This window comes from Mobula birostris, chromosome 3 (assembly GCF_030028105.1).
Source record: "Mobula birostris isolate sMobBir1 chromosome 3, sMobBir1.hap1, whole genome shotgun sequence".
In the NCBI taxonomy this organism is placed as follows: Eukaryota; Metazoa; Chordata; class Chondrichthyes; order Myliobatiformes; family Myliobatidae; genus Mobula; species Mobula birostris.
The window spans coordinates 94500234-94515074 of NC_092372.1; the positions used below are offsets into that span (position 1 = coordinate 94500234).

General features: G+C 43.3%; 1 protein-coding gene across 3 annotated transcripts in view; it reads right to left on the reverse strand.

Moving 5' to 3' along the window:
* Window positions 1-14841, reverse strand: part of LOC140195173 (septin-11) — an 86002-nt gene that overhangs the window by 55478 nt on the left and 15683 nt on the right. For 2 of the 3 annotated variants that reach the window (XM_072253057.1, XM_072253058.1), the window contains exon 2: window positions 1036-1156. The exons of the other annotated variant lie outside the window; for it this stretch is intronic. In XM_072253057.1, the coding sequence (XP_072109158.1) occupies window positions 1036-1156 (121 nt within the window). The remainder of the gene's footprint in view (window positions 1-1035; window positions 1157-14841) is intronic. 3 annotated transcript variants of the gene reach the window in all.

Here is a 14841-nt window from a genome sequence, read left to right on the forward strand (position 1 = left end):
ACATGTTCATGTGTACTCCAAATTTACTTTCTAACACAGATTTACTTTCAAGCAGTCAATTCTAGGTATTTTTGAAGACTACTCAGATGTCCAGATAGTTCTTCCCAGCAAAGGAAGTTGGTCTTACCCCAATATATGACCCTTTTCCCTATTTCATGCATCTTTCTCCGTATCCATGTCCAGCCTAACTGAATTAGGATCTCAACCACAAAATGATCTCCTTCAAGCTGCCCAGATTCATTCCCTAAAATGATTGGAACACCACTTATTGGGCTTTCAACATTCATTCTGGTTAATGAAAGTTCTCCTGACTGCAGCTTAAGAATTCCGTGCTCTTTAACCTTTTTATAGTGACTGATTCCTAGTTAATATTTGGTGCCTGCTTCTCAAAAATCACTTGTCACAGGTTTGCCAATACATTTGTTCTTCCATTGCTGCAGACTGCTTAGATGTCTATATTACACTCCTAATGGGGTCATTGGAGGACCCTAACATTTTGTTCCTTCACACATTTTGTTTCTTTAACCATTATTGCTGCACCCCCTCTCATTTCATTTCCTCCTCCATCTTACCTGAAAATTATCTAACGATTCGGATACCATTCTTGTCCTTCTACAATCCATGTCTCAATTACAGTTAAAATATCTCTCCATCTGTCTAACTCAGCCTTAAAAGTTTTTACATTATTCATTATACTCCTTGCATTAAGGTATAAAAGCAAGCAGCACAAATAAAATCCTTGCGTAGCTTTCAACCTTTGTTTCCATTATCTTTCAAAGTTCTACTTTTGGTTTTCTACCTCCAGCTTTGCTTGTTCCCTTCTAAATCCTTGTTCAGCTTCCAATCTCCACAACAAATCATCTTCAACCAAACTCTCAGCTGCATCAGGAAACCTGCCATCTAAAATACTGGCCCAAGCCTTCTTCAGGTGCAACCCCTCTGTACATTCTTCTTTCAAACACCAAAAAATTATGGAGTTAATGATAACTGCACAACACAAAAAGTAGTTCTCTCTCTCTGCAAAATGTTACTCACCTACACAAAGGATATTGAAACAGAACCCTTGAGTTGTTGACTTGTTGACCAGCTGATCTGGAAGGCTATCAAATCCCACATGACCAGCAAGATTCAAATTTCGCAAGTCTTCGCCCTGAGACTGCAAAAAAAAAAAAAAAAAAAAAAAAAATTCAATAATTTTAGTAACATTGAAGAGCTATGGGTCATTAGTCAGTTGCACAAGCTCTTTGGGCTATTTACCACCCTAAAGACAAAAACAACATACTTCACCTACTGCAGATGTCATGTGTACCCAAACAAAGCACAATTAAATGCCTCAAAGGTCAACGTGGCCATACAGCAAAGCATCAATTTATAAAATGATAGATATTTCTAAAGCTTGGTTCAAAATATCCATCGATTGCTGCAAATTATAATAAAAAAATCAGCATGTAAATGCACTGAACACACCCATGTGTCAAACTCTACAAGAGCCAAAGTAAGCATTTCCTCAATGCATACATACAATAAATTTGCATATGGTTCTATCAATGACTTCTATCAATCTGGCCACCTTCAAACACAGATTATGGGCAACATGACGCCCATTCAGTTCCTGCTGTTTTCTTGGTCAGTTAGTTAAATCATAGTTCATCTTTACCTCAACTACATTTCCCAGCCACAAGAATTACAGTCTACATCTAACAAAACACATCTTTTTCCAGTCTTGAAAGTGGCCTTCATTTTTTTGTTCATGGGCTTGGGCAAAGGAATGTGAAATGTCTACTGTGCAAGAGCCACAAGTGGAAAAAGACATTTTTAAAAATGAAATGGCTAAATTTTTGAAAACATTGGCCATGAGTTTCCTCCTTCCCAATGCACCCATTCATGAGCTAAGTGATAATTTACTTTGAACAAAGTACATAAATAACACCATATACAACCCTGAGATTCATTTTCTTGCAGGCATACTCAATAAATCCATTAAAAAAAAGCATAAGAATCAGTGAAAGACGCACCAACTGGGCATTGAACCAGTGTGCAAAAGTGTGAACACAAAAAAAACCAATATAAATTAATAAGCAATAGAGAACATGAGATGGAGAGTCTTTGAAAGTGAGTCCAGTTTGCAGGAATATTCCAATGACTGGGCAAGTAAAGTTGAGTGAAGTTATCCTCTTTAGTTCAAGGGCTTCGTGGTTTAGAAGTAATAACTGTTCCTGAACCTAGGTCCTGAGGCTCCTGTACCACCTCCTTGATGGCAGCAGCACAAAGCGAGGAAGACCTGGGTGGTGGGGTCCCTAACGATGGATGCTGCTTTCCTGTGACAACATTCCATGTAGACATGCTCAATGGAGGAGAGGGCTTTACGTGTGATGGTCTGGGTTGCATCCACTACACTTTCTGTTCAAGGGCATTTGTGCTTCCTTACCAGGCTGTGATGCAGCCAGTCAATACACTCTCTGCTACACATCTTTAAAAGTTTGTGAAAGTTGTAGGTGTCACACTGAATCTTTGCAAACCTAAGGAAGTAGAGGCGCCACGATGTTTTCTTTGCAATTGCACTTCTGGGTCCAGCACGTAACAGGTACTCCAAAATGCTAACACAGAGGAGCTAAACCTCACCACCTGCTGAGGACTGGCTCATGGACAGTGGTTTCCTCCTCCTGAAGTCAATGGTCTTGTTGCCATTGAGTAAGAGGCTGTTGTTGTGACACCACTCAGCCAGATTTTTAATCTCCCTCCTATATGCTGGTTCATCACCACCTTTGATTCAGCCTATGACAGTGGTGTCCCTTAGCCACACAGTCAGAAGCGTAAAGCAAGTGGAGTGGGGGCTAAGCTCACAGCCTTGTGGTGCACCTGTGCTGATGGAGATCGTGGAGATGTTCTTGCCCATCCAAATTGACTGGAGTGTGCAAATGAGGAAATAGCAGATCCAATTTCAAAAGGAGATTTTGAGGACTAGGTTTTGAAGGTTATTCATTAGTTTTGAGGGATGATAATATTCAGTGCCAAGCTGTAGTCGATAAAGAGCATCCTGACATGTGCACCTTTGCTGTCCAGATTTCCAGGGTTGAGTGAGGAGCCAAGGAGATGGTACCTGCTGTGGACCTGCTGCACCAGTATGAAAACTGGAGTGGATCCAAGTCGATTCTCGGGCAGGAGTTGATATGTTCCATCACCAACCTCTCAAAACACCTCATCACTATGGATGCAAAAGCTACTGGATGATGGCATTGAGGCAGGTCACATTTCTCCTTAGGCACTGGTACAAATGAAGCTTGCTTGACACAGGTGGGTGCCTGTGAGAAATTAACGATCTTAGTGAACACTCCAGCCAGTCGATCAGCACAGATCTTTAGTACTTGGCCAAGTACCTCATCTAGGCTGGATGCCTGATGTCTGCCAGCCTTCAGAGACTGAAATCACAGGATCACTGGGGGCTATGGGAGTTCGTGACAGTTCCTCCATGTTCCCTTCACAAATTTAAAAAGGAGATACAAGCAAACAAGTGCTCATAAAGCTCAAACACCTTCTGTAAATTCTGAGATTCTGCCAACAGTAACAAGACGACATACAGGAGTGATATAGATAGGCTGTGGGTGGTGTTGCAACAGTCCCACACTCAGTGTCAGCAAGACGAAGGACCTGACTGTGGGCATCAGGAAAAGGAAGTCAGGAAAACGTACAGTCTTCAGAGAGATCAGTGGTGGAAATTGTGAGCAGTTTCATGTCCCTGGGTGTCAACATCTATCTTGAGCCCAACAGACTAATGTAATCACGGGGGCAGCACACCAGTGGCTATAGGTTATTAGTAGTTTAAGCAGATTTGGTGTGTCACATTATTGCACAGTTCTATAGATGTACGATGGAGAGCATTCTGACTGGTTGGGCCACAGTCTGGTATGTAGCCATCAATACTGCAGAGGGTGTAGACTCAACCAATTCCATCACAGGAATAACCTTCCTCACCATTGAAGACATCTGCAAAGAGGTGGTGCATCCATCATTAAAGACTCTCACCATCCAGGACATGTCCTCTTCTTGTTACTACCATCAGGGAGGAAGTACAAGAGACTGAAGACTCATACTCAAATATGTTATAGAAACAGTTTCTTCCCCTTCACCAGATTTATGAATGGTCCATGAACACTACCTCAATATTCTCCTTTGTGCTATTATTGTAACTTAGCAATTTTCATATCTTGCACTGTACTGCTGCCTCAAAACAATGAATTTCATGACACGTCAGTAATAATAAACTAGACTTTGCAATTAACCCAATCTTCCCCATGTTGTGTGAAATTTGCTTCTTCAAAAAGATTTGTGGCCCCACTTTTCAAGCTGCTAGACCTTGTCCTGATATAACCATATCTCTTCCACATGGCACAGTTATAGCTCATCCACTCCTGATTATATCCATATAGTAGAGGCAAAATTAAGTGGTGACAGTTAACATAAAACACAATTCTGTCCCTTAAAACAAAAATCATGATAACTGTACACATGACTAGCCCAAAACACTAATAAAGGTTTGCAAATGGATTTGTATACAAAGTCAACAACAGGCCAATAGGAAGGAAAAACGTTAACAAGGAGAATAACTTGGGAAAAAGTTTGTACACTGCCTTAATCTTGATTGTTGTTGTGGAATACTGAATGCGGATACATCTGCAAACAGCTTATTACATTTAATCTACAAAAAACTCCAATCTAATAACAGCATTTCTTGATGAACTAGTTTATCATATGCTCTTGCTTAAAAATTGCAATAATGCTGTGTTTTCACCTCAAGTGGCACAAAAACTTTACAAACTTGAAAAGGTACTTTAGGGAAGTGCAGTCATAATTACAATAGAGGAAATATAACAACTCATTTGCTACCCACTGGGCTACAAATGACACTCAAAATTAATATGATGCAATTGTTAAACGAAGCTCATATTTATCACTTGGCCAATCTCAACATAGCAAACATTTCTGTTTAATTATGTTAAACATTTAAAATATGATTTCTGGAACACTGGGAAATGAATAATTGTGTACCTTTTGCAAGCCAAGTTCTTTAGGCCACAAAACCAAATTTTTCCTCAAGATAATGTTGTTAAGTTTATTTTCAGAAAATTTGCAAATATGTGGGTTTCTCAGTATCTGCAAAAGTCTAACAATGCAGGGATGTTTCTTTATTCCAAGACATGTTTATACACAAAACGAAACACGGGAACTGGATGGAGATTACAGAGACACTTGGCTGCATGAAACCTTTTGCAGTCATTTGCAAGTTAAATATAAAAAAAAAGCCTGGACTTTAAGAATTGCAGGCAGGAAAACGTACTTCCTGACAACCAACCTAGACCTAAATTTTATATTCACTTTGCAGCTGTACTAAACCCACTTGCATAAATAAGTGAAAATAATATACTTTTTGAGTCAGCGCCAACATCTTTACAATCAGCTCTAACTCCTTTGGGAAGGAAGTGGGGCTGAGAGAAGAGGGAAGATCTTTCAAGTTTGAGCATTATCCAGAGACTTGTGCAAAAATAAAACTTGTATGAGGTGCCACATCATCCAGGCGATCTCTTTTGCTCCAGCAGTATTGGAACACGATTTTCTAAAATAACACTCTAAATGACTGTCCAGTAACCTCTTAGAATGTCATGGGAGAATACGCAGAAATCAGAATTGGAAGCACTGACAACTTAACTGAAAGTACAAGGCTGGAGTTGCTTACAACCATTAAACAGTGAAGGGACCAGAGGATACTTAAAGCATGAGCCTCAAATCTTGGTTATAGGCTCTTGAAGTTCAGAGAATCAAATTCTGTTTGCTATTTACTTGTTGAACTATATGAATTTCTAGGTAAAGACCTCCCCCACCCCCCCAAACCCAATTTGGTCCGAAGGTTCAAAACTAGATTTTAAAACGTGCAATAGCAACTTAACACACAACCCTGGATCTCCTCATTAGTGTATATTCAATTGCCATACAAAAGGAGAAATTTGATCACCCTTGTAAAGAGTAGAGAATTCTGAGGAATGTGGCTACCCTCTCAATTTGTAGGAGACAGGAAATACCGAAGTGCCCCAGGATAAACAAGGACGCAAATTAACCAGATACATTTAAAGCCTAACCAATTAATACCAGATAACTGTTTCAAATTACCACATGCCAACATATCATTGTTTGGGCTACCACTAAAAAGGAACATCAGCAAAATTTAAGGAAGAACAGATGTACATTCCACAGCTGACATGCAAACTTCATTACAGCGACCCTGATGTGACAAACAAGCTCGGAAGAATTTGTTCTGAGCCAAAATGAAAACTGTGGAAGGCCACGTATATTTTACTGCAAAGTCAATCCTTGGAGGCTTCCACAGTTTTTTAAAATGCCTTTGCTGTACCTCTTGGAAAATGAATTTTAGTCATTTGGCGGCAGCTGAGAAAGACAAACTGATCAAATTCAAGAGTATTACAAAACTCCTGGATTTACATTAATATGGAAATTCAGAATAAAAATGTTAAAGTTAAATTCTAAATAGTGTCAATTTAACTAAAAGAGCACAATTTTATTCACTAAAATGTTATCCAAGTAGATTAATATCCATTCACGATTTCAATGGAATTAGTTTTTAAAACTTGCACTAAGTTCACTGTTTTTGCTTTCGGTCATACTTTCCATATTCAGCACGTTCACTCAACTTCCATCATACTAGTTTTCACTGAAGCACAAAGTCACCAGAGTCAAATTCCATTGATCGTAAGAGTCACATAATTGTAAGTACAAACAGAAATTTTGAAACGTTAGAAGTTCCTAAAACTCTAGCAATTATGCCCTATTGTTTGGGGCCTATGGCAAGATACAGCTCTGTAAATAACAGAAGCTCCCTAGCAATCAGAAACTCGTTCTTCATTGAGTGAGTGCTGTCAGGCTCTTTGGCTACAGAAGATAGCAGAGTCCTACCAACTCCATGCAGTTTTCCTTCATAGTTTGCTGTGGTGACTCAAGTGCAGAAACAGAGGTTGAAAAGTCTAGCAGAAAAGAAAAAAAAACAGCAGAGATGTTTGACATGGTATTCGGTACCCAAGCCCTTCAATGTTCCTCATCCGGATATGGAAAAGGGGTGGGGATATGCATAGGAAGTAGGAGTCCAAAAGAACAAAGTTTTCAGTGTAGATAAAGATGTGGGCTGCTGCCATGGACAGATGTGAAACTAGCTTTTACTATATGGAACTTAGGAGAGAATCCAAGCAGAAGATCTTTGTATGGGTCTGGGTTTATGAAGGGGTGAAGATGGAGGTCTACTAGTATGGAGTGGGCCATTTTGATAAATCAATACAAAGCAGTAATATGTCAGAAACGGGATTAAAACAATTCAGAAATAAAAAGCTTTGCTGATATTAAACACATTTGCAAGTACAAACCAGAAAGGCAGCAGCTGGAAGAAAACTGTAAAGTCCAAACTGTGATTGATTATATGCACAAGATAGTAAAATAACAATGTTATGAACTGTAAATATTCCCAAGAACTGCAAGAGAAATGAGTCCTTATAAAACAACATTAACCTGAACTGGAAGTGCCAGGAAGGAAAAAAAAACTGAAGAAATAGCTTTTCTTTAAATTTATGAATATGAGCAGAGCTGGCATGGCCAACTTTCATTGCACGTCCCCAACTACTCTCTAGGTGACAAGCCACCTTAATGTGCTGCAGTGCCCAAGGCAAAGATGCTCAAGGACAGGAGGGAGTTCCACAATCAAGAGATTAGACCCAAATGAAGACAATGGGGAACAGGTATTTAGAAGACATAGACTTCTCACACATCTGCTAGCCTCCTAGTGGTTACGGTTGTAGAATATGGAGGTCTACTCTAAATAGCAGTGGTGCATTTTCCAGAGGTACACTCTGCTACTATAATCTGCCAGTAACAGAAGCAAAGAATGTTCATAACCTTTATCGAACAGGCTACCTTGACCTGAATGAGGCCAAGCAGCATCCATCCAGGAAAGTAGAGGGCATTTCATCATTCTTCTGACATGCTTTGTAGTTGGTAGAAAGACTCTGGAGAATCAGAGTCATTTAGAGGCCTGCTTATATAGTCTAGGTAATTATGAGCTCGATCCAATTAGGTTTCTAGTCAAGATTTACAGTTTAAATTATATTTAGGGAGGAAATTTGCATAGAGTTCATATTCATCTTAAGGAAATCAGTAGATTTAAACATACTGAATTAGTACACTTGTCCAACAGAACGATAATACCAGTACAGGTCCATTTACCTCATATGCACACACACAAAACCTTACTGCCCTCCCCTTCTACACAGAATTATGGAAATCATTCACGGGCCATGACCTTACGGATTTTCACTACATTAGTAGAATTAGTAGATATCAAATTCAGAAAGGAAACCTTTGTCTGAACAATCACCTCTACCACTATGAGGAAATAACAGCTTTAGTGAATTGCAGAAGGCCCTGTGCCTAGGGAGGAAAGATAAGCCCAAAGATAATCCATGCATGGCATTGAAACAGCTAAAATGCAAGCTGGAAAGTATCCACAATTCTTCACAGACGAGTCAAACAGAACTGGCAGTGGATGGTTAAGCCACTCAAAAGAATGACAACATGGATGGCAAACAAAATATTGCAGGAAGAATTTGTTCTGAGGCTTGCGAGCACGCCGCAAGAACTGTTGTAGACCCACAACACTCAGGGCTTGTCTATCTAGCGTGTGAAGCCTGGATTCGGCAGACTGCGCGGAAGAAACCATCACTGGTTCAACGGGCAGAAAGGTGATTCTCAGCAATGCGTCGCGGAGCGCTATGAGGGCACAGTGAGACACACAGAACACTGCTGGCCATCCACTGCATCCTGACCTATCTCCAGCCGTCTCGACTATGTCTTGCCACTGGGTCCAGATAGGCCGGGACGAGAGAGTGAGGCTGACGACCTGCACAACTCTTCCTCACTTTAATCCAAGTCAAGCACAAGTCATGACTTCAAACCCAACGCGGAAGAAAGTGATGGTGCTCAACCTTGGCACATGGAGCGCGAGAACTCTGCTAGATAACATCAAGGCAGACAGACCAGAGAGAACTGCACTGGTTGCAAAAGAGCTAGCTCGCTACAACGTGGACATAGCAGCTCTCAGTGAAACACGCCTAGCAGACAAGGGCCAGCTGACAGAACGTAGTGGTGTGGTGGATACACATTCTTCTGGAGCGGTCGCAGCAGCACTGAACGCCGAGAAGCAGGCGTGGGATTTGCCATCAATTCTAACCTCGCCCGTAAACTCACCAAGCACCCAGAGAGCATCAACGACCGCCTGATGACACTTCAGCTCCCACTTGCAAACAAGAAGAGTGCTACGCTGATTAGTGCCTACGCTCCCACCATGACCAACCCAGATGACATTAAAGACAAGTTCTATGAAGAACTCGACACCCTCATCTCAGCAATCCCACAGTTAGAGAAGCTCATCGTTCTCGGGGACTTCAATGCAGAGTAGGGACAGACTACCAAACCTGAGAAGGGATCATTGGAAGACACGGCACTGGCAAGTGTAACAGCAACGGCCTTCTGCTCCTCAAGACATGTGCCACACCTTGTCATCACCAACACCCTGTTCCGCCTACCCACCCGTAAGAAGACGTCATGGATGTACCCACGCTCGAAGCACTAGCATCTGATTGACTACATCATCACCAGGAAGAGGGACAGGATGGATGTCAGAGTGACGAGAGCCATGTGTGGTGCTGACTGCTGGACCGACCACCGCCTCATTGTGTCCAAGTTCAGGCTTCGCATTCTGCCCATGAGAAGACCCCAAGGGCAGAAGACTGCAAAGAGGCTGAATGTCTCCAAGCTGAAAAGCAGCAGGGTTGCAGAAGAATTCGTCGATGACCTTGAAGGCAGACTGCCAGACACACCACAGGAAGACGGGACCAGCGTTGAGGAACAGTGGACAGCCTTCAGAGACGCTGTCTACACTACCGCCCTTGAACATCTCGGACCAGCAAACCGAAGAAACCAAGACTGGTTCAATGAGAATGATGAAGAAATACAGGCACTACTAACGGAGAAACATCAACATTACAGAGCACATCAGAACGACCCCACGTCGCTAGCCAAGAAAGATGCCTTTACCAACGTAAGAAGAAAGGTGCAGAAAAAACTTTGCGAGATGCAGGACAGCTGGTTCAGCAAGAAGGCCGATGAAATCCAGGGCTATGCAGACAGCCACGACATAAAGCGCTTCTACGATGTGCTTAAGGCTGTACATGGACCCCAGTCCTCTGGCTCCTCACCTCTCCTCAACGCAGATGAGACACAGCTGCTGACAGAGAAGAAGCAGATTCTGGATCGGTGGGCTGAGCACTTTAACAACGTCCTTAACTGCCCTGCCGACATCAACGACGAGGCCATTGCCCGCCTGCCCCAGGTAGAGATCAACAAGAACCTCGACACCCTCCCCACAGTAGATGAAGTCAGGAAGGCAGTGAAGCAACTCTCCTGTGGCAAAGCACCAGGACCCGATGCAATCCCTGCTGAGGTATACAAAGCAGGAGGCCCTGTCATGATCCAAAAGCTGACTGTACTCTTCCAGTCCATGTGGAAAAAGGGACAGGGCCCGCAACAGCTGAAAGATGCCAGCATAGTCCACATCTACAAGAGGAAAGGCAACCGCTAGTCTTGCGACAACCACCGAGGCATCTCCCTCTTGTCCACCACGGGGAAGATTCTGGCCCGCGTCCTGCTCAACCGCCTTCTCCAACATCTTGAGCAAGGTCTGCTCCCAGAAAGCCAGTGCGGCTTCCGTGCTGAACGTGGGACCGCGGACATGATTTTTGCTGCGCGCCAACTCCAGGAAAGATGCCAGGAGCAACACAGCGACCTCTTCATAACTTTGTCGATCTAACCAAGGCTTTCGATACAGTCAGCAAAGAAGGCTTGTGGAAGATCATGGAGAAGTTTGGCTGCCCCAGCAAGTTCATCACAATCGTCCGGCAGTTCCACGACGGTATGATGGTGAAAGTTCTGGATGACGGCGACGAGTCGGAGGCCTTCCCAGTGACAAATGGCGTCCAACAAGGCTGCGTTCTTGCCCCGACTCTGTTCAGTATGGCATTCTCTGCCGTGCTGACAGATGCCTTCCGTAACTACGAAGAAGGAATCCACGTCAGGTACAGGACTGACGGCAGGTTGTTCAACCTTAGGCGCCTGCAGGCAGTTACAAAGATGCGAGAGACTGTCATCAGAGACTTCTTGTTTGCTGATGACTGTGCACCCAACACCAGCACAGAGCAGGAGATGCAGCGTGAAATGGACTGTTTCTCACAAGCCTGCGACAACTTCGGTCTCACTATCAGCACCAAAAAGACCGAAGTTACGTACCAGCCTGCCCCAGGAAAGCCATACCAGGAGCCGCGCATCACGGTGAAGGGCCAGAACCTCCAGGCAGCCGACAACTTCACCTACCTGGGCAGCATACTCTCTCGCGCAGTGAACATAGACGCTGAGGTCAACAACAGGATTGCCAAAGCCAGCGCCGCCTTTGGGAGACTCTGTGAGAACGTCTGGGAGCGGAGAGGACTCAGCCTTACCACCAAGCTGAAGGTCTACAGTGCAGTGGTTCTTACCACCCTCCTTTACGCTAGCGAGACCTGGACTGTCTACAGCAGACACGCCAAACAGCTCAACCATTTTCACCTGAGCTGTCTCCGCAGACTCCTCCACATCAGGTGGCAGGACAAAGTCCCCGTCATGGAAATCCTGGAACGAGCTGGGCTCTGCAGCGTCTACACCCTCCTGCTGAAAGCCCAAGCCAGGTGGGCTGGACATGTGGTCAGAATGCCATGCTGCTGTACGGAGAACTGTGTCAGGGCAAGCGCTCAGTCCGGGGGCAGAAGAAACGTTACAAAGACTGCCTGAAAGCGTCCCTCAAAGGCCTGGGTTTCGACATCAACACGTGGGAGACGCTTGCCCTCGACCGTCCAGCTTGGCGCAGCAAGCTCACCACAGGAGCCCGTGCAGCTGAAGTCAGGCGCATCATCGAGGCGCAACGAAAGCGTGCTGTGCGCAAGGCCCGAGCAGCATCCATTGCCACGACAGCACCCACCCACTTGTGTCCCACATGTGGGCGAGCCTTCAGGGCCCGGATTGGCCTCATCAGTCACCTCCGGACCCACAGCCACCAATCTCCCATTTGACTTTGAAGCCATGGTCATCTTCGACTACGAAGTACGAACAACAACAACAACATTGCAGGAAGTCAGCAAGTCCAGCAGCATCGCTGGAGAAAATTAAACAGTCAACATTTCAGACAGAGACCCTTTATCAGGACTGGAAAGGAACAGGACAGAAGTCAGAATAATGTGGGGAAGGGAAGTAGTACAAGGTGATAGGTGAGAACAGTTGAGGTGGAGGTGAGGGGAAATGAAGTAAAAAGTTGGGAAGTGAGGAAGTTATAGGTGGAAGAGGCAAGGTCTGAAGAAGGAACTAGTAGGAGAGGACAGTAGACCATGAAATAAATAAACCTGTTCATTACCCCTGGCTGGCACCCCACCTCCTTCCCTTTATGCCATGGTCCACTGTCCTCTCCTATCAGATTTCCTTCTTCAGCTCTCTTCCACCCATCTTCTCATCATTTCCCCCAACCCCACCACCTTCCCCCTCAACTAGTCTCACCTAACACCTGCCAACTTGTACTCCGATCCCTCCTTCACCTCCTTAATCTGGCTTTTATCCCCTCGTTTCCAGTCCTGATGAAGGCTCCTGACCAGAAACCGCAACTCTTTATTCCTCTCCACAGATACTGCTGACTTGCTGAGATCCTCCACCATTTTGTGACTTGCTCATGATTTCCAGTGTCTGCAGAATCTCGTGTCACTGAAAGTCTCAACAGGCAAAGTGAGCAGGGAATGGGATATACTTCAGCCTTAAACACACATTATACAAGCAACAATGGAAACAGAAATAGTGAGATAGTTGGAAAACAGAGAGAGGAAAAAAAAAATCAAGGTTTTCACTTCAGTATATAGTACTTGAACAGCAGCTGGTCAGGATGGAGGCAGTAATATTAAACATATGAAGCTCCTTCAATGTCAACTTTGTGGAAAATCATCCCTGCAATAATTAATTCTAAAATTTCTAAAGAAAAAGCAGAAGTGTTTTAAATAAGAAAACCGTTCCAAGAGCAATCAAACTTCATATCCAGTCCCTCCAGATGATCACAGGCTTGCCACTGCAGCTTCTAAAGAAAAATTCCAACACTAGGAGCTCAATTTCAGCTCTCTGGTTTCCAATTGTGGGAAACTGGTCAGGGGTCGAGAGTGTCAACATGGTTCATTCCCATCAGTGCTTTTTGTTGCAGCTGTTACAGCTGACCTAATACTTTCATTTTTCTCTCACGTCCATTCAAGAATTTCCAACTGCAAGTAAAATAAAAGCCTTCATGATTGGTGCCAGAGCAGTTTTCCTAGATATAGATTAACACTATGCAAAGTGCTGTGGCTTGGTTAAATTATACTAAGTTACTTGAATCTCAGTGGCATGTATTCACATTTTCCAATTTGTACAACAGACTTCACTCCAAATCAAAATTTTTGTTGTTTATGCACTGAAGTAGCTCATTTGAATCTCTTGCTGCACACACTCATCCAACACGTGCAGCAGAATAAAAATGCCTGCAAACTGTTTATCCCACTTTGATTGAAAACCAGACAAGGCCATGATATAGTTTCTAATATGAACCAAGTTTGTAAATCTGAGCGAAAACAATAGCAAAAATATATTACAATCAACTCACTAGTTTTATTCTGCGGCAAACAGTGAATACATGCATAGAGGAAAGATGACAAGTGATCATCTTTGCTGGGTAAATGACAAAATAGAGTTGGAAAATGATAGCAAGATGGAGAAGAGAAAATGAAGGAGAGCAGTCAATGTTTTCACTAATTACTATTGCATACTGGATGGTTGCATCACGGCCTGCTATGGAAACACCAGTGCTCTTGAACAGAAAGGCCCACAAAAAGTAATAGATATAGCCCAAATCATCACAGGTAAAGCTCTTCCCACCACTGAGCACATCTACAAGGAGCTCTGTTGTGGGAAATTAGCATCCATCAAGAAGAGCCACCACCAACCAGGCCACACCCTCTTCTTCCTGCTGCCATCAGGGAGGTACAGGAGCCTCAGGACTCACATCAACGGGTTCAGGAACAGTTAGTACCCCTCAAACATCAGGCTCTTAAACCAGAGTGGATAACTTCACTTACCCTAATACTTAACTGATCTCACAACCTTCGAACTCACTAAGTATTTATTACTTACAGTGCCTATAAAAATTATTCACCCCGGGCCGGCTGATGGCACAATGACATTGGCACTGGACCCGGGAGTGGAGTCATTGGGTATATTTAAGGCAGAAGTTAATACGTTTTTGATTAATCAGGGCATGAAGAGATATGGGGAGCAGGCAGGAGATTGTGGCTGAGGGGGAAATGGATCAACCATGATTAAATAGTGGAGCAGTCTTGATGGGTCAAATAGCCTGACTCTACTATATCTTGTGGGCTAATCAGTGTGAAATCCAATCCACAAATAACAAACAGGTATAAATCAGGAATACAGGATTTCAGCTACTGAAGTATATTCTTTCATATACAAAACAGAATTCTAGAAGGAACACAAAGTCATTGGAAGTACATTCATTTCATTCTCTGCTCCAATTGCGGCATTATTTTTCTCTTCAGCCACTCTTCATTTCAGTTATTTATCGCAAAATTATTCAGTGGAAAAGTCAGTTATAAAACGTTTTCAGATGGCTTTCCATTCAAT